Source organism: Petromyzon marinus, chromosome 80 (assembly GCF_048934315.1).
Source record: "Petromyzon marinus isolate PM22_M1 ecotype Great Lakes invasive population chromosome 80, UKy_Petmar_22M1.pri1.0, whole genome shotgun sequence".
NCBI lineage: Eukaryota > Metazoa > Chordata > Hyperoartia > Petromyzontiformes > Petromyzontidae > Petromyzon > Petromyzon marinus.
Genome location: NC_133746.1, coordinates 218257 through 239726, shown reverse-complemented (window position 1 = coordinate 239726; position 21470 = coordinate 218257). Strand labels below are relative to the sequence as shown.

At 49.1% G+C, this 21470-nt stretch overlaps 1 protein-coding gene across 1 annotated transcript in view; it reads right to left on the bottom strand.

The window, feature by feature from the left end:
* LOC116958613 (von Willebrand factor A domain-containing protein 5A-like) overlaps positions 1–2832 on the bottom strand; it is a 53890-nt gene extending 51058 nt beyond the window's left edge. Inside the window, exon 1 of the mRNA XM_076057274.1 lies at positions 1370–2832. Within this exon, the coding sequence (XP_075913389.1) occupies positions 1370–1412 (43 nt within the window). The 5' untranslated portion in view covers positions 1413–2832. The remainder of the gene's footprint in view (positions 1–1369) is intronic.
* Between the last annotated feature and the right edge of the window lie 18638 nt (positions 2833–21470).

The following is a 21470-nucleotide window of genomic DNA, read 5'->3' as shown; positions in this document are numbered from 1 at the left end:
CTCATGCTGAGTACACACACACACTCATGCTGAGTACACACACACTCATCCCTGAGTACACACACACTCATCATGAGTACACACACACTCATCCTGAGTACACACACACACTCATCCTGAGTACACACACACTCATCATGAGTACACACACACACACTCATCCTGAGTACACAGCCACACATCCTGAGTACACACACACACACACATCCTGAGTACACACACACTCACCCTGAGTACACACACACACTCATCCTGAGTACACACACACACTCATCCTGTGTACACACACTCACCCTGAGTACACACACACACTCACCTTGGGTATACACACACACTCATCCTGAGCGCACGCACACTCAACCTGAGTACACACACTCATGCTGAATATACAAACACCCATCGTGAGTACACACACACTCATCCTTAGTACACACACACTCATCCCGAGTACACACACACACTCACCCTGAGTACACACACACACTCATCCTGAGTACACACACACACATCGTGAGTACACACACACACTCATCATGAGTACACACACACATCCTGAGTACACACACACACACATCCTGAGTACACACACACACACATCGTGAGTACACACACACACTCATCATGAGTACACACACACACTCATCCTGAGTACACATACACTCATCCTGAGTACACACACACACACATCCTGAGTACACACACACACACACATCGTGAGTACACACACACACACATCCTGAGTACACACACACACACACTCATCCCGAGTACACACACACACATCCTGAGTACACACACACTCATCCTGAGTACACACACACACACACTCATCCCGAGTACACACACACACACATCCTGAGTACACACACACACATGCTGAGTACACACACACATCCTGAGTACACACACACTCATCCTGAGTACACACACACACTCATCCTGAGTACACAGCCACACATCCTGAGTACACACACACACTCACCCTGAGTACACACACACACACATCCTGAGTACACACACACACATCCTGAGTACACACATACACTCATCCTGAGTACGCACACTCACCCTGAGTACACACACACACTCATCCTGAGTACACACACACACACACTCACCCTGAGTACACACACTCACCCTGAGTACACACACACACACTCACCCTGAGTACACACACACACACTCATCCTGAGTACGCACACTCACCCTGAGTACACACACACACTCATCCTGAGTACACACACACACACTCACCCTGAGTACACACACACACTCATCCTGAGTACACACACTCACCCTGAGTACACACACGTGTACACACACACACGTGTATACACACACACACACGTGTGTACACCCAGACACTCACCTTTCTCTTGATACTCATGAACGAAGATGAGTCCACGATGCATGATTGCAGATGGAGATTCCTGCGTGTGTGTGTGGAGGGGGGAGAGAAACAGCGTTGGGAGGGCAACTCACTGGCACATACTAAGCTGAAAACTAAATGATTATTTTATTTTAACCAGGTAACGTCCCACTGAGCTGCTACGTCGCTCTTTTTCAGAAGCTCTGACCTGGCCACTACAAATGATATCAGCTCAACCAAGTCGTCTGACATCGACATCATGAGTAAATTACAGACGCATAGAGACCCATGTAGATCAAAGAGCTACATAGAGACCCACAGAGATACATAGAGACCCACAGATATACACAGAGACACTATAGAGACACATAAAGACACAGAGTTACATGGAAATACATCTAAAGACAGACACAGAGAGTTACATGCAGACCCACAGATATACATAGAGACGTATGAATACACGTAGAGAGACATAGGGACACACAGAGAGACACAGAGACACATGGAGAGAGACATAGGGACAGACAGAGAGATATTGAGATACATGGGGACATACTGTGATACATATAGACAGGCAGAGACACGGAGACGCATAGAGACCCATAGAGACACTTAGAGACCCACAGAGATACACAGACACACACCGAGATACATAGAGACACAAAGAGATTCGTAGAGACACAGAGCCACACAGAAATGCATAGAGACACACAGAGATATGCAGACACACATGAAGATACATATAAACACGTAGAAACATAGAGACCCACAGAGATACATAGAGGCGCATAGAGATACGTAGACATATATAGTGACACAGAGATGCACAGTCACGCAGACACACAGACACACAGAGATATGCAGACACACATGAAGATACATATAAACACATAGAGAGAATGAGACCAACAGATATACGTAAAGACCCACAGAGATTATACATAGAGACTCTCTAAGATACATAGAGACACAGAGCTACATAGAGACACTATAAGATACAGAGAGACACAGAGCTGCATAGAGACACATGGGGAGGCATTGTGACAGATACTCATAGGGACCCACAGACTGAACTTAAAAACTCAACTCAATTGTTACCAGATGAGGCCCCACTGAACAGCTTAAGTGCCTCTTTAGTGACAAGCGACGAGGCCACACCTCATGCCAGCTGCTCCACGCAGTGGCTTATCGTCATCATCGTCATCATCGTCACGTGGGAATGTAGAACAACAGCAGCAGCAGCAAAATTAAATAACCGTGGACGTTGATTCTTAACGTAGCGGGGGGGGGTGTTGAAACCGCAGTGACCACCACAGGGAAAGAGAGAGAGAGATAGACTCAGACTCCAAATATACAGCAGCAGCAGCAGGCGTCGTCAGGGTCGGGATCGAACCCACGACCTCCTGTATACCGGGCGAGGTAGTTAACATCTCAACTATACACACACAGAGAGACAGAGACCCCCCCCCCCCCCGTGTAGCCTCTGACAGACTGTATGGGCAAGTGCTGTTAGTAGCGAGTAGCAGCGCCTGTACACACAGAGACAAAGATGCCCCGTATAGCCTGCCACATGCTGTTAGGACAAGTGCTCAGTAGCACCTATGAAGGCCGGCACTCTGGCACACGGGAAGGTGGGTGGCCACACCACGCCCGGCCACCTTTGTCTCCCCCAGCGATGATGTTTACTAAAACAAAACTGCACCAGGTACTCATTTGAGGCCGAGTCGACCTAGGGGAGGCTCAGGACCAGTTGGTCAGATATCCGTCACTGGTGTCGGTGTTGGCCCATGAGAAAATGAAATCGAACCTGGATCTGTGCACGGTTCGTAGCGATAGCGTTGAGCTAACCGCTGCGCCACCACTCCCTGTGCCTTGACAAAGATCTCGCGGGTAGCCTCTGACAGACTGTTGGGGCAAGTGCTGTTAGTAGCTAGCAGCAAGCCAACACACCCCCTCTGTGTGTTCCACAGTGGCGGGGTACAGAGGCGCTGCTGTTACTCACTGCGACTAACAGCACTTGCCGCTACAGTCTGTTACAGGCTACACGGGGGATCTTTATCTTTGGTGGTGGTGGTGGTGGTAAGCAAATTTTGCCCCGTGAGAACTCGTTCACCCGTTATGACCTGCCCATAGACTAACACTACCCATAGACTAACACTACCCATAGACTAACACTGCCACAGACTAACACTGGACCCATAGACTAACACTGCCCATAGACTAACACTGGACCCATAGACTAACACTCCCCATAGACTAACACTGCCCATAGACTAACACTGCCCATAGACTCAACACTGCCCATAGACTAACACTGCCCATAGACTCAACACTGCCCATAGACTAACACTGCCCATAGACTAACACTGCCCATAGACTAACACTACCCATAGACTAACACTGCACCCATAGACTAACACTGCCCGTAGACTAACACTACCCATAGACTAACACTGCCCATAGACTAACACTGCACCCATAGAATAACACTGCCCATAGACTAACACTGCCCATAGACTAACACTGCCCATAGACTAACACTGCACCCATAGACTAACACTGCCCATAGACTAACATTGCCCATAGACGAACACTGCTCATAGACTAACACTACCCATAGACTAACACTACCCAGAGACTAACACTGAACCCATAGACTAACACTGCCCATAGACTAACACTGCCCATAGACTAACACTGCCCATAGACTAACACTACCCATAGACTAACATTGCCCATAGACTAACACTGCCCATAGACTAACACTACCCATAGACTAACACTACCCGTAGATTAATACTACCCATAGACTGACACTGGACCCATAGACTAACACTGCTCATAGACTAACACTGGACCCATAGACTAACCCTGCCCACAGACTAACACTGCCCATACACTAACACTGCCCATAGACTGACACTGGACCCATAGACTAACACTGCCCATACACTAACACTGCCCATAGACTAACACTGCCCATAGACTAACACTGCCCATAGACTAACACTACCCATAGACTAACACTACCCAGAGACTAACACTGAACCCATAGACTAATACTGCCCATAGACTAACACTACCCATAGACTAACACTGCCCATAGACTAACACTGCCCATAGACTAACACTGCCCATAGACTAACACTGCCCATAGACTAACACTGCCCATAGACTAACACTGCCCATAGACTAACACTGGACCCATAGACTAACACTGCACCCATAGACTAACACTGCCCATAGACTAACACTGCACCCATAGACTAACACTGGACCCATAGACTAACACTGGACCCATAGACTAACACTGGACCCATAGACTAACACTACCCATAGACTAACACTGCCCATAGACTAACACTGCCCATAGACTAACACTGAACATAGACTAACACTGCACCAATAGACTAACACTGCCCATAGACTAACACTGCACCCATAGACTAACACTGGACCCGTAGACTAACACTGCTCATAGACTAACACTGCCCATAGTCTAACACTGCACCCATAGACTAACACTGCCCATAGACTAACACTGCCCATACACTAACACTACCCATAGACTAACACTGCTCATAGACTAACACTGCCCATAGTCTAACACTGCACCCATAGACTAACACTGCCCATAGACTAACACTGCCCATACACTAACACTACCCATAGACTAACACTGGACCCATAGACTAACATTGCCCATAGACTAACACTACCCATAGACTAACATTGCCCATAGACTAACACTACCCATAGACTAACACTGCCCATAGACTAACACTGCCCATAGACTAACACTGGAGCCATAGACTAACACTGCCCATAGACTAACACTGCCCATACACTAACACTACCCATAGACTAACACTGGACCCATAGACTAACATTGCCCATAGACTAACACTGCCCATAGACTAACACTGCCCATAGACTAACACTGCCCATAGACTAACACTACCCATAGACTAACACTACCCATAGACTAACACCGCCCATAGACTAACATTGCCCATAGACTAACACTACCCATAGACTAACACTGCCCATAGACTAACACTGGACCCATAGACTAACATTGCCCATAGACTAACACTGCCCATAGACTAACACTGCCCATAGACTAACACTGCCCATAGACTAACATTGCCCATAGACTAACATTGCCCATAGATTAACACTACCCATAGACTAACACTGCCCATAGACTAACACTGCCCATAGACTAACACTGCCCATACACTAACACTGCATCCATAGACTAACACTGGACCCATAGACTAACACTGCCCATAGACTAACACTACCCATAGACTAACACTGCCCATAGTCTAACACTGCACCCATAGACTAACACTGCCCATAGACTAACACTGGACCCATAGACTAACATTGGCCATAGACTAACACAGGACCCATAGACTAACACTACCCATAGACTAACACTGCCCATAGACTAACACTGGACCCATAGACTAACACTGCCCATAAACTAACACTGCCCATAGACTAACACTGCCCATAGACTAACACTGCCCAAACACTAACACTGCCCATAGACTAACACTGCCCATAGAATAACACTGCCCATAGACTAACACTGCCCATAGACTAACACTGCCCTTAGACTAACACTGCCCATAGACTAACACTGCCCATAGACTAACACTGCCCATAGACTAACACTGCCCATAGACTAACACTGGACCCATAGACTAACACTGCACCCATAGACTAACACTGCCCATAGACTAACACTGCACCCATAGACTAACACTGGACCCATAGACTAACACTGGACCCATAGACTAACACTGGACCCATAGACTAACACTACCCATAGACTAACACTGCCCATAGACTAACACTGCCCATAGACTAACACTGAACATAGACTAACACTGCACCAATAGACTAACACTGCCCATAGACTAACACTGCACCCATAGACTAACACTGGACCCGTAGACTAACACTGCTCATAGACTAACACTGCCCATAGTCTAACACTGCACCCATAGACTAACACTGCCCATAGACTAACACTGCCCATACACTAACACTACCCATAGACTAACACTGCTCATAGACTAACACTGCCCATAGTCTAACACTGCACCCATAGACTAACACTGCCCATAGACTAACACTGCCCATACACTAACACTACCCATAGACTAACACTGGACCCATAGACTAACATTGCCCATAGACTAACACTACCCATAGACTAACATTGCCCATAGACTAACACTACCCATAGACTAACACTGCCCATAGACTAACACTGCCCATAGACTAACACTGGAGCCATAGACTAACACTGGAGCCATAGACTAACACTGCCCATAGACTAACACTGCCCATACACTAACACTACCCATAGACTAACACTGGACCCATAGACTAACATTGCCCATAGACTAACACTGCCCATAGACTAACACTGCCCATAGACTAACACTGCCCATAGACTAACACTACCCATAGACTAACACTACCCATAGACTAACACCGCCCATAGACTAACATTGCCCATAGACTAACACTACCCATAGACTAACACTGCCCATAGACTAACACTGGACCCATAGACTAACATTGCCCATAGACTAACACTGCCCATAGACTAACACTGCCCATAGACTAACACTGCCCATAGACTAACATTGCCCATAGACTAACATTGCCCATAGATTAACACTACCCATAGACTAACACTGCCCATAGACTAACACTGCCCATAGACTAACACTGCCCATACACTAACACTGCATCCATAGACTAACACTGGACCCATAGACTAACACTGCCCATAGACTAACACTACCCATAGACTAACACTGCCCATAGTCTAACACTGCACCCATAGACTAACACTGCCCATAGACTAACACTGGACCCATAGACTAACATTGGCCATAGACTAACACAGGACCCATAGACTAACACTACCCATAGACTAACACTGCCCATAGACTAACACTGGACCCATAGACTAACACTGCCCATAAACTAACACTGCCCATAGACTAACACTGCCCATAGACTAACACTGCCCATACACTAACACTGCCCATAGACTAACACTGCCCATAGAATAACACTGCCCATAGACTAACACTGCCCATAGACTAACACTGCCCTTAGACTAACACTGCCCATAGACTAACACTGCCCATAGACTAACACTGCCCATAGACTAACACTGCCCATAGACTAACACTGGACCCATAGACTAACACTGCACCCATAGACTAACACTGCCCATAGACTAACACTGCACCCATAGACTAACACTGGACCCATAGACTAACACTGGACCCATAGACTAACACTGGACCCATAGACTAACACTACCCATAGACTAACACTGCCCATAGACTAACACTGCCCATAGACTAACACTGAACATAGACTAACACTGCACCCATAGACTAACACAGGACCCATAGACTAACACTGCCCATAGACTAACACAGGACCCATAGACTAACACTGCCCATAGACTAACACTGCCCATAGACTAACACAGGACCCATAGACTAACACTGCCCATATACTAACACTGGACCCATAGACTAACACTGCACCCATATACTAACACTGCTCATAGACTAACACTGCCCATAGACTAACACTACCCATAGACTAACACTGCCCATAGACTAACACTGCCCATAGTCTAACACTGCACCCATAGACTAACACTGCCCATAGACTAACACTGCCCATACACTAACACTACCCATAGACTAACACTGGACCCATAGACTAACATTGCCCATAGACTAACACTACCCATAGACTAACATTGCCCATAGACTAACACTACCCATAGACTAACACTGCCCATAGACTAACACTGCCCATAGACTAACACTGGAGCCATAGACTAACACTGCCCATAGACTAACACTGCCCATAGACTAACACTGCCCATAGACTAACATTGCCCATAGACTATCACTGGACCCATAGATTAACACTGCCCATAGACTAACACTGCCCATAGTCTAACACTGCACCCATAGACTAACACTGCCCATAGACTAACACTGGACCCATAGACTAACACTGCCCATAGACTAACACTGCCCATAGACTAACACTGCCCATAGACTAACACAGGAACCCATAGACTAACACTGCCCATAGACTAACACTGCCCATAGACTAACATTGCCCATAGACTAACACTACCCATAGACTAACACTGCCCATAGACTGACACTGCCCATAGACTAACACTGCCCATAGACTAACATTGCCCATAGACTAACACTACCCATAGACTAACACTGCCCATAGACTAACATTGCCCATAGACTAACACTACCCATAGACTAACACTGCCCATAGACTAACACTTGACCCATAGACTAACATTGCCCATAGACTAACACTGCCCATAGACTAACACTGCCCATAGACTAACACTGCCCATAGACTAACACTACCCATAGACTAACACTGGACCCATAGACTAACACTGCCCATAGACTAACACTACCCATAGACTAACACTGGACCCATACACAAACACTGCCCATAGACTAACACTGCCCATACACTAACACTGCCCATAGACTGACACTGGACCCATAGACTAACACTGCCCATAGACTAACACTACCCATAGACTAACACTGGACCCATACACAAACACTGCCCATAGACTAACACTGCCCATACACTAACACTGCCCATAGACTGACACTGGACCCATACACAAACACTGCCCATAGACTAACACTGCCCATACACTAACACTGCCCATAGACTGACACTGGACCCATAGACTAACACTGCCCATAGACTAACACTGCCCATAGACTAACACTGTTCCATAACCTGCTGCACCTAGCCAGGCTCAGCAGTCAACCCATAGACAGCTGCATGGTCTGTGCCATGACCTCCTGCTCATGCACCTAGCCTGGCACAGCAGTCGACCCATAGACACCCCATGCCATTATTCGCATTGGGAATTCCAATCACCTTCCCCTCCCTCCCCAATCTCCACTCTCTCCCTCCTCTCCCTCCTCTCCTCTCTCCCACTTTCCTTTGTTTTACGATCAGAAGAATCGGCGAGATTGCTCGGGGTTTGTCGGCACTTCGCTTCGTTCATCATGTCGGGTGTTTTTTTCGTACGCTTTTGCGCTCCTTTTTAAGAATCAAAGATATCACGTGCTTTCCCCGCGTTACATCAATCCCATTGTGTTGTGCCCACTGTGTTCATTGACACCAACAAGGAAAAACATCACCCACAAACACACTTCACCAGACCCCCCTGCATTCGCCACATTACACAAAGCACCCTCGGTAGTCCGGCGTGTCAAGAAAGACGCGACACCCCCACCACCACCCCCGTCAACTGAGCGCACCGAAATTCCGGCCAAATTCTACCAAAAACCAGGGCCTTGAAGATGCGACAGTGACTGGATAGGCCGCTTCCTTCAATTAGCGCATTTTCTGGCCTTATAGATAACCAGTTTGGCGTCGTTCATGATGAAGTTTGTCAACCCCTTTATATCTTTAGTGCCCTCGTTCCCCCCCTCCCATCCCTATAAGGATCGCGTGTGGGAGAAATAAACACATTCTCCTGCGGAGGGAGCTGGTAGGAACGTTGGGTTGCTCGGTCAATGGCCAGGGTCAACGGCGGCACCACCACGTGGTGCATTCCGCACAATATGCCCGACTGTGAGGGCGGGCACAAGCCTGGCGTGAGTAGGTTAAACGTTGAGTTTTATAAGGGCACCACGGGGTGACCAGCCCCTCCCCACCCAGCCCCCACCCCTCCCACCCCCCCCACCCTGCCCCTCCCCACCCAGCCCCTCCCTACCCTCCCCTCTCCACCCAGCCACACCACTCCCACGTGGACAGACATCCACAGACATACACAATTCATCCCCTGCCTCCTGTGAATTAATCCCGGTTGGGCTTCCAGTCCAATACGTTTCCTACTACCAGTAAAATTATTTTTCGGTGGGATATTTAGTATCAACTTATCGAGTGAGTCTAGGCGCTTCACAGTGTAAGTCTTTGATGCTCCCACTGTTTCAAGCTCACCCGGGCATGCACAACATTCTGCATTTGACTCTATGAAAAGTACCAGAAATGTGTTTGTGGTCACAGTCCCCACGGACCAAATGCTCCCAGCTCAGATGACCCTTGGCGCTTGTACGGTGGTGGGATTGGAGTAAAACAGCCTTGCCAATAAGGCCTCACGGCAATCAATGCAGGGGGCATCATCTCCCTCCAAGCGTGGCCGTTGTGTGACATTATTATTATGATTATTATTTGTTGATGGTGTAAATTGAACCATTTGGGCGTACGGCTTCCTCCGGCTCAACATCTGAGAAGCAACCCCTCCTGGCACATTCCCCGAGGCGTGTAACCCAGTTGCCTGGCTGTGAAGAAGAGAGTTGAGTTGTGCCTCCTTGCTGGGACAACGTTCAGTTTTGGTGGCACTTAGCCACTGCCGGCCGACTCGTCACCAGCACTCACAGCAGGCGCGCTCCCCACCGCTGCTGTAGATCAAGATCATCGCACTCCATTCATTCACAGGCTTTGCAGCGAGTCTCACCGAGTCCATTCCGCCCATTGCAGTTATCTCAGTGGGGAGAAGCCACTGCCCCTCCGTGCCTGGTCTCACCAAATCGCCCACCCTCGCGAGACGTGCGTCTACCACGCGTTTCTCCATGGCAGGGCCCCGCAAGAGAGAGGGTAGTGCCACGTTGTGGTTCCTTAACAGTGGCTCGTGAGCGAATTCTGATGCGCACCGGGGTTTATTCAGTCGGCCAGTGGACAAGGACACCCCGGGAATGTAGGATACTCCTGTAGAAGTGGGGAATCTGCGCGAGTGGAATGCCTTTAATGTCCATGAAGAAGAGCTGCTTGCGGCACTGAAGCCCCCCGAAGTTATTGAGGGGGAAAAAAAAAACATGCTGTGGAACACCACACGGGTGACTGGGCCGTGTAGAAAAAAATAACACCTCTGTACGGCTTGTAGACGAAATGTAGAGAGCTGGCTCAGGTACACACACCAGGCCGCAGTGGCAAGGCCAAGACAACAGCAGCTTCCTATCTGACTAGAAGAAGGCAGCTATCAGTCTCTGAAGTTTTTTGCTATGAGGTGTGCGGGTGGAGTGAGGGAAAAGAAACGGTGCCACAAGGTGGATGCGACCAGCTGGTTCGCCACCGGGGGGGGTGGGGGGTTTTCCCTCTGAAACGTGGGAGACTTTCGCAGGCGTCCAGTCGTTTCCTCGCCTTCCCATCCAGGACATCCCAATTTTCTCGCAGTGGTTTTCCTCCAGGCCCCGGGAGCACGCCGAGATGGTGCAGACTTTCTCTCTCTTTGCTCCACGCTATCGTCTTGGCCAACTCAGGGAACCGGGCCTCGTCCCGCTTCCCAACAAGCAGCCCACTGCACTTCTCCCAGTTCATCCTGGAGGAGGAGGAGGACGCACGCGGTGGAGTAAACCTCTCGGCACTCGTGCAGCCGTACGATGTCATCAAAGCTCAGTAAGGAGAGGAGGATGTCGTCGGCATACCGCTGCGAAGGTCACTCTCATACCGGGCTCTTTTAGAGTTAGTCCGGCGAGTCGGCGTCGGAGAAGATGCAGAAAATGCTCCAGACGAGTGTGTGGAGCTGTCCTGACATAGGACAGCCTTTTGCCTGATACCTCTTCTGAAATCTACAGGAGCAATTGGTCCACCATTCACTTTAACCAGACACTGGGCCATGTTGTACAGCAAACTAATTAATCCTATGAAGCGGGTCCCAAAACCAAAAGCTTTCAGAGTGCCAAGAAGATACTGGTGATCAACCCTGTCAAAGGCTTTCTCTTGATCAAGGGAGAGAAAGGCAAGTGGAAAGTTCAAATGCTCCGACAGACTGATCAAATCTCTGACTAATAAAATCCCATCATGGATGGTCCTCCCTGGAACAGTGTATGCCTGGTCGTCGGCAATAACCTTAGCCAACATCCTCTTAAGCCTTGCAGACGCAGCTTCCGCAATAATCTTATAGTCTGTGCTCAGCACTGAGACTGGACGCCAGTTTTTGAGGTGCCTGAGGTCGCCCTTGTTTGGAATCAGTGTGAGCACGACCCTCCTCCAGGACCGAGGCATCACGTTGGTCTCCACCTCTTCATCCAGCACGGCTTTTGTAGTCTTTACGTATGGAGTGCCAAACATGGTGATAAAACTCCCCCGTCAGCCCATCAATCCCTGGGGATGTGTTCCTGGCCAGGGCACTCACAGCCATGCCCAGGTCGCTTTGTTTGACCTCTTCTTCGAGAAGGTCCCTGCCCTCTTTCACCCAAAGTAGGCACGGGTCCTTCCAGATTTCATTCTGGGCCACTGTGGATATATGTTCTGGAGAGAAGAGATTTCTATAGTACTGTGCTATTGTTGTAGCTATCTGATTATTGTTTGAAACCAGGACCGCCTTGTCATCAAACAAATGCTCCGTGGGTTTGCGTCCACCATTCTGTTTCCCCTAATGAGAAGAAAAAGTGTCGAGCTAGAGTCCATGTCAAGGGCATCTTTAAAACGAGAGCTTACAAATGCCCCTTTTTTCCTTTTCTGTCTGCAGCCCTTTTTAGACGTTCTAGGGTCTCCACGTATTCCTGCAGTAGGCCTGGATCGTCCCCAATCGTCCGCCTTTGCTCTAAATTATGGACCCTGTTCTCTAGCTCATACATTTCTTGGTCAATATTTTTTTGCGTTTCCCCAGGCATACAACTGACACCATTTTTTTGTTTGTTATATGTACGTTCCCCATGTCCCACCATTGTGCTAGGTTATTAAACCAATCTTTCCTTCCCTGCCACTCCACCCAGAATACCCCAAAAAGATCAGTGAAGGTGGCATCTTACAAAAGGGCATTATTGAAATGCAAGTATTATGATCCCCTTGGGACTCCCCGTATTTTCATTCGAAGTAGTATTAGGCGATGATCGGCCAGTGGTGCCGCCTGAATACTGGACGAAACTGCACTACTTTTAAGGTCTTTTGAGATGTAAAAACCGGTCAACTCTTGACTGCGACAGTGTCCTGTCAGCTCGGGTTCTTGTAAAGGTGAAACCCCGCTGCTTTGGCTGCTGCGTCCGCCACACATCTACGAGACTGCACGTGCTGAGCACGTGCCGCAAGGTGTTCAGGACACCGCCTTTCGACTGTTCGGTGCCAGTGCGGTCGAGGACATCGAGCGTAGAGTTGAAATCTCCTCCCAAAATCAGACATCCGTTATTTGGGGACGTTTTTGAGATAGCTCTGTAACGCATTGAACAAATTCAGTTTTTTTTCCCCCGCGTCATTGATGGGTGTGTAGATGTTTATGAGGTTGACAAAGATGTCATTAAGTTTGATTGTTACGTTGAGGGTTCTTCCCGGTACCACCTAAACCTGGTTAACTATGGTGCGTGTAAACCCCAGTGCAAATAACGTTGCCACCCCTGAAGAATAATGAGAAAGGTGACTGAAAAATCAAATCGCCTTTCCATTCTGTTTCCCATTCATTTTCCTCGCCGGTTGTAAGATGCGTCTCCTGCACAACGAGCACCGAGGCTTCGTGTTTTTCTTTTTTTTGCGAGAGAACGCACAAAGTGTCTCTTGAGTGCACCTCCACAACCATTCATATGAATTGCAGCGAACCTCAGCATTACGTGTCAGTGGAGTTGTCGCCAGGTGTGTGTTTTCCTTCCACGTAGTTATTTGTCTCAGGAAGTACCTGATCCTTTTTCTTTCCTTTCCAGATGACGACCTTCCCTGTCTCGTGAAGTCCTGCTCAACATGGAGTAGGGAGGCTATAATTCCCTCCACATGCTACCACCTTAACAGACCTGCAGTCACGCTTTCTTTCCCGAGCCGTGAACTTCATCTGAATAGTTCCGCAGCTCCGACTGTGGGAATGTTGGTGCCGCTTCAGTCAGCTCGGCAGATGTCGGGCTCACCCCACTTCCTGTGCTGAGGGTTTCTTCCACCTCCTCTCCTTGGCTTCCCTCCTCAGCCCCGGGGATTTGGGGATTTTCAGTCGTCGTGGTATCCTCTGTCGGTGCTATTGGGGTGATGCTGCTTGCCCCTCAGTAGACGGCCTTCCATTGTCCTCGTCTTGGTCACCCCCCCCCCCCCACACACAGCTTGGTCAGTTGAGTCCTGTTTGGGTTCATCCGTGCTCTTGGCTGCTCTTGTTTCCAGATAGCCCCCGGCCACCTCACTGGGCGCGTCGTCGAGGTCAGAAGTGCGACCCTCTTCACTTGTTTCCTTTGCCACTTCGTCATAGATTGCGTTTTCCTCCACTTCTATTTCAAGCTCCAGATTTGTTTTTGCAGGCGTTTCTGTGCTTGGTTCCTTCACTTGGTTTATTCCCTCGCGTGTCCCACCTGTAGGGACGTCTGGGATGGTGAAGACCCCGTCTTTGCCACCAGTGCCCTCCGTATCTATACCCCCAGGGCGCGGGTGTGATGTCCGACTCCATCTCTGGGAGATCTTTAAAAGGACCGACCTCATCCCTACTTGACTGGAGATAATGAAGCTGAATCCTCCGTAAATTTAATCTTCAGAGGCCCGGCTGTCAACGACGGCTGGGTAGCTGGCTGAGCCGCCTCAGTCTCCATGGCCAGTGGCTGGAGTTGGAGCGGTGTTCACTGCCATCTCGCATGAGCGCTGTGGTGAGGGGCTCTCTCCTGAGTCATTCGTTGGGTGTGCTTCATTATCACCCCGTCTTCGGGCCGTGTTTTTCTTTAATATGCCCCTCTGCTTTGCACAAGTTGCATTTGAGTACGTCCCTGCAGTAAAACAGCCTCTGGGCCCGTCCTCCGTTTGAGACCTTTAAGGAGCCCTCCTCAAGCTGCTCATTGGGCACCAACACGTAGACCCTCTGCCTTCTAAAAGACAAAACATGCCTCAAGCTGCCCACTGGGCACCAGCACGTAGACCCCCTGCCTTCTAAAAGACAAGACGTGCCACAAGCTGCCCATTGGGCACCAGCGTGTAGACCCCCTGCCTTCTAAAAGACAAGACATGCCACAAGCTGCCCACTGGACACCAGCATGTAGACCCCCTGCCTTCTGAAAGACAAGACACGCCACAAGCTGCCCACTGGACACCAGCATGTAGACCCCCTGCCTTCTGACAGACAAGAGATGCCTCAAGCTGCCCATTGGGCACCAGCATGTAGACCCCCTGCCTTCTGACAGACAAGACACACCACAAGCTGCCCACTGGGCACCAGCATGTAGACCCCCTGCCTTCTAAAAGACAAGACATGCCACAAGCTGCCCACTGGACACCAGCGTGTAGACCCCCTGCCTTCTAAAAGACAAGACATGCCTCAAGCTGCCCATTGGGCACCAGCGTGTAGACCCCCTGCCTTCTAAAAGACAAGACGTGCCACAAGCTGCCCACTGGGCACCAGCGTGTAGACCCCCTGCCTTCTGAAAGACAAGACATGCCTCAAGCTGCCCACTGGGCACCAGCGTGTAGACCCCCTGCCTTCTGAAAGACAAGACACGCCACAAGCTGCCCACTGGGCACCAGCGTGTAGACCCCCTGCCTTCTGAAAGACAAGACGTGCCACAAGCTGCCCATTGGGCACCAGCGTGTAGACCCCCTGCCTTCTAAAAGACAAGACGTGCCTCAAGCTGCCCACTGGGCACCAGCATGTAGACCCCCTGCCTTCTAAAAGACAAGACACACCACAAGCTGCCCACTGGGCACCAGCATGTAGACCCCCTGCCTTCTAAAAGACAAGACGTGCCACAAGCTGCCCATTGGGCACCAGCGTGTAGACCCCCTGCCTTCTAAAAGACAAGACACGCCTCAAGCTGCCCACTGGGCACCAGCGTGTAGACCCCCTGCCTTATAAAAGACAAGACACACCACAAGCTGCCCACTGGGCACCAGCATGTAGACCCCCTGCCTTCTAAAAGACAAGACGTGCCACAAGCTGCCCATTGGGCACCAGCGTGTAGACCCCCTGCCTTCTAAAAGACAAGACACGCCTCAAGCTGCCCACTGGGCACCAGCACGTAGACCCCCTGCCGTCTGACAGACAAGACATGCCACAAGCTGCCCATTGGGCACCAGCACGTAGACCCCCTGCCTTCTAAAAGACAAGACGTGCCTCAAGCTGCCCACTGGGCACCAGCGTGTAGACCCCCTGCCTTCTAAAAGACAAGACACACCACAAGCTGCCCATTGGGCACCAGCGTGTAGACCCCCTGCCTTATAAAAGACAAGACATGCCTCAAGCTGCCCACTGGGCACCAGGATGTAGACCCCCTGCCTTCTAAAAGACAAGACACACCACAAGCTGCCCATTGGGCACCAGCGTGTAGACTCCCTGCCTTCTAAAAGACAAGACGTGCCTCAAGCTGCCCACTGGGCACCAGCATGTAGACCCCCTGCCTTCTAAAAGACAAGACATGCCTCAAGGTGGGATTTGTGCAGCTCAAAGGTACTCGCTGTCGGTTGAAGATCAGCGTGCCCAACTTAGCCTGGTTTTCGTGGATGTCTTTATCAGGAATGTAGGGGTGGGGGGGGGGAAGTTGGATATGATTATGCGTGCCGATGGTGATGACAGTGGCTCCAAGGTGAGGTGCCAATCGTTAATAATCAGGCCCTTCTCCATGGTGGTGTTTGCCACCTTTTCAGACTCCATTAAGCAAATCACCTTTACGCTCATCATGGAGGCGTACTTCATTGAGCGTTCAGGCACGATGGTGCCGAGAATTTCTACGTATATTTCCATAGGGATATCTTTGGAAGCCGGGCAGCAGATTTTCAGCCTCGTATTGAGACGCCAGCTGCTGCTGGCGAAGAGGTTATATAAGTATTCTTAGCTCTTTCGGTAAAGTCACGTTGAAGGGAAACAATAAAATAATAAAATATATATAAAACAATAAAAAAAATTCTCACGACGTTTCGACCATAACACAAACGGTGAGAATTTTTTTATTGTTTTATATATTATTTTATTATTTTATTGTTTCCCCTCAACGTGACTTTACCGAAAGAGCTAAGAACATGAATTACTGCAGTCACTATAGCTTTAAATCAAAAGGTTATATAAGTATCGATTTAAAGCTTTCGTGACTGCAAGGATTCATCTTCTTTGGTTCTTTCGGTAAAGTCACGTAGGTGAAAATAATTTCTTTGTCAGAACACCTTGTTTGCTCGCACACAGTTTAAAGGTCCGCTGTCTGAGCGTGGTTGTGTTTCGCTAAATTCTCCTGTTTGATGAGTACTAGGTGCCTCGGTGAATGTATATGCTCTAACTTTAACATAGCTATTTCTGTGACCAGTTACAAGCTAATCACTCAGCTATTTCAATGCTAAATTCTATGCTAATTCCGTTGTCAAGGGGTACCTCTGCGGATGTGTATACTTTAACTTAGCTATTTCAACGAGCCATTTCAATGATAAATTATATGCTAATTCCTTTGTCAAGGTGCTTGGTCTTTTTCTTCTCACACAGCTTAAAGGTCGTGATCTAAGCGTGGCTTCTTCCACTCCAGCGCTGTCCTCCAGACAGTCTCGTCCCTTCACCTGATCAAGGCTGCTTGTGTTGTGGCCGAAACGTCGTGATTTTTTGTTATTTTATTTTCACCTACGTGACTTTACCCAATAGAACCAAAGAGTATAGGTTTTTACCCTTTTATCTGGCAACAAAACTGACACCTTTTTACAAGGGATCATGCCTTGCATTAACCGCAATACTTACCCCGAGCTCTCAATACTCTGTTGGTGCATTGTCTTTGAGTTGTGCGCCTTTTGGCGTCATCTAAAATAAGCTGTCTCTGGTGTGGACCAATCAATTTCAAGGCCAATGCATACATTATCAGAGTGCTGTTTTTTTTTGTTTGCATTTTGACCGCAAGTATTGTGGTTAATGCAAACATGATCCCTTGTCAAAAATAAAAAGGTGTCAGTTTCGTTGCAGATAAAAGGGTTAAAAACTATTAACATATCCAGGGCTGCCAGCTCATCAACCCGTGAAACCTCAGTGGACTGCGGGGGCAATCTTACAGGGGTGTGCCAGCGGCTTTCGACGTTCCCACTCAGCACATGAGGCAGTCAACTGCGCATACAGACGCCTTCATGCCTGGCCATAAATAGCGACACTTAATCGTTGCGAGCGTTTTCCGCTCCCTCAAACGTGGCAGGTGGCGGTGTGAACCTCCACCACCAACTGTTTCCGTATGGAAGTCGGCACGACCACACAGTACAGCTGCGCATCGATCTCCGAATGCACAAGCAGCCCCTTATAGTCTACAAATGCCACATTCTGTCGGGGGGGCGGTTTAAGGGTGTGTCATCTTCCATCAGCAATCGTCGCCAATCTTCCTGACCCAAATGTTTCGGGGAGCATCCGGGCCACCTTCCCATGTATACGCCAGTGTTGTCAGGCGCGTCGTGTCCGGCGAGGGTGGTTTGCGCCTGGGTGAGCCCCTAGCACAAGCGCAAGCCCACAGCTTCGAGCAGTCGTGACGAGGCATCTTCGTTTGCGCGGAGAGCCCCCTTCCTATGGTCCACTTCGTGGGATTGCCGTAATCTCTCGGTCCACCTGGCCATTTGTCTCGAAGGTTGGCAGATACGTAGTGAATATTGCAGCGCTGCGTGATCAGTTCGCACCGCAAATTTCCGCCCATGTAAAAATGTGGGCAGAACTAATGCACAAAGCGTACAACTGCCAGGAGTTCTCTCCTCGTAACGCAGTAGCATTGCTCAGCCGATGACAGTACCCGACTGCCATACCCTATAACGACCTCTCTGCCAGACTGCACCAGCGATAGGATGGCCCCGATGACCACATTGCTCGCATTCGTGTCTAATGCGAAGGGCGGCGAAATATTCAGGCTTTGCCAACAGTGGGGCCTCCGTAAAGAGTGTCCTCAGTTTTTTTTTTTAAAAGCCCTGTCCTCCTCTGTACCCCAGTGAAATTGCTGTGCCTTGGTCTGTGAGTGCAATTAGCGGTTTCACAATGGCTACGAAATCTTGCACGAATAGGCAGGAATAAGAAACAAAGTCGATACATCAGATATTAGGAGTGGGCCATTCCCTTACACAACGGATCTTATTGGGGTTCAGTAGCTACCACCACCGCGCTAACTATGTGACCTAAATATTTCACGGAGGGCTGTGCAAGGTGGAATTGAGAGGGTTTGAGTTTCAAATACGTGAAAAAAAAGTCTCAGGGCTTCCCGGCCAGGCGAGTTGAGGTGTCGATGTGGGCGCTATGGGTGGCGTTGCCACCGCTGCCTTAGCAGCCACTTTGTCCTCCCTCAACTGCTGTAGGAGTAGCATGACCACCTCGGTGAGGTCGTTGACTCGGTCCACCCATGGCCTTCTCCTTTCATGGGGTCGATGGCTCCCTGGAGTGTCGCTCCTCACTCCACGCCATTGTTCTACTGTCCGGGGGGGGGCGGCGTTCCGACAGCGTCTTTAAGCTGAGCTGTCTCCAAATCACGGACATCCTGGGCGCTGGGGGTAGAGGCGTGTTCCTCTCCATCTGTGCTTGAGTCTATCTCTGGGTCCTTCTTGTTACCGCGTCTGGGCATCATGCAATCCCACCGCTGCCACCAGTTGCAAAGAGTAGATCAGTCGGGTGAGCACCACGTCACTTTATTTGTCGCGCTCTCACGCGGAAGACGCCCTCCTCACTCCGATTCTGCCAAGAAAGCGTCCCGAGCCCCCGTCATGTTCCGCTGACATCACCCCCACTTTCTGGAGAGTTTCCTTCCTCTCTCGCCCCACCTTCCTCTCTCCTTTCCCCCTCACGACGTCACCCTCCCATGGGGTTCCTCCTCTCACGTAAGTATCTCTACAATTTTATGGGGGCAAATCTACGCCCAAATTACTGCATGTATGGTGCCTGAAATGTGAACAGGATTCATTCGAATCCCATTACAGCGTGGGATATGCCATCATACTCTCATTATATATTCAAAAGTAGTTGTGTTTTGTCGCTAGCTGGAGGGAGGGAGGGAGAGAGACCGACAGTCAGCTCCAAAGGACGTTCGGAGCTGCTTAGTTTAATGTAAAAAAAAATAATCCCGTAGTTTTGTTTTTTTATTGGTATTTGAATAGTTACCTGTTAGTAGGCATTGATCAGAAGACAATCCCTTTGCTGATAACAAAACTATGCACAGAGAGCAGAATTCGACACCAGTTCTGGTTTTGGTGTAGATAGGAGAAAGCTGCACCGGTTCTGGGTTCAGTAAGGGTTATGCACAGCTGAGTTGACTTGCCGAGGACTGGTGCCAGCAGTGTCAAGATCAGACTCAAAGCGAAGTTCTTCAATACAGTCTTTATTATGCATTTTGTTATATATTTTGTTATACATTTTACAATTTTACCCCCTTTTCAAGTCAAAGTGTTAATGTGTGTGTGGGTTAGTGTAAACGTATGTTACTTAACTTGTGTTTAATTTAACACGACGGGGGGTTTTTTTCCGCATATTTAAAAGATAATCTTACTCTTTGGTCTTTCGGTAAAGTCACGTAGATAGAAAAATAGTAAAAAAAAAAAAAGATCGCGACCTTTCGATCGCAACACACGCAATCGTCTTCAGGTGAAAAATACAGCGAGAGAGCTGCCGAAGCATCAGGGTGTGATATAGGCCTGAGATGGGTGCAGCCCTAGGGTGAGTGGGCGGGGCTAGAGATGGTATTTGCATGTCAATGTAAGATCGGAGGGCGCCCTGAGGTTGCGGGGGTGGCCATTGTATTGAGAGAGGTTCGCATTTCAATGTATTGTGAGAAAGAAGGGCGCTCTGAGGCTGTGAAGGCAGCCATTGTATCATGAAAAAGCGAGAGCCACCGCCACATCGAGGGATAGAAACATCGGTGACAGTGCTAGTACGACATCCAGCCTGTCAATGTAAAGACCTCCAACCTGGCAATGCAACTCAGAGAGTCGGAAATAACTGATAATATCGGCAGGTACGATGGAAACATCAGAGCCAGTTATGACTTAAACTGGTGAATAACGTCCTTTCCATGGATTGCTCAGTTTGTACCCACCGGTACTAGCTAAAGGGTTGAATTTCGCAGTCACCCCTAAACACATCCCAGTTGATGATATCATTGCCCAG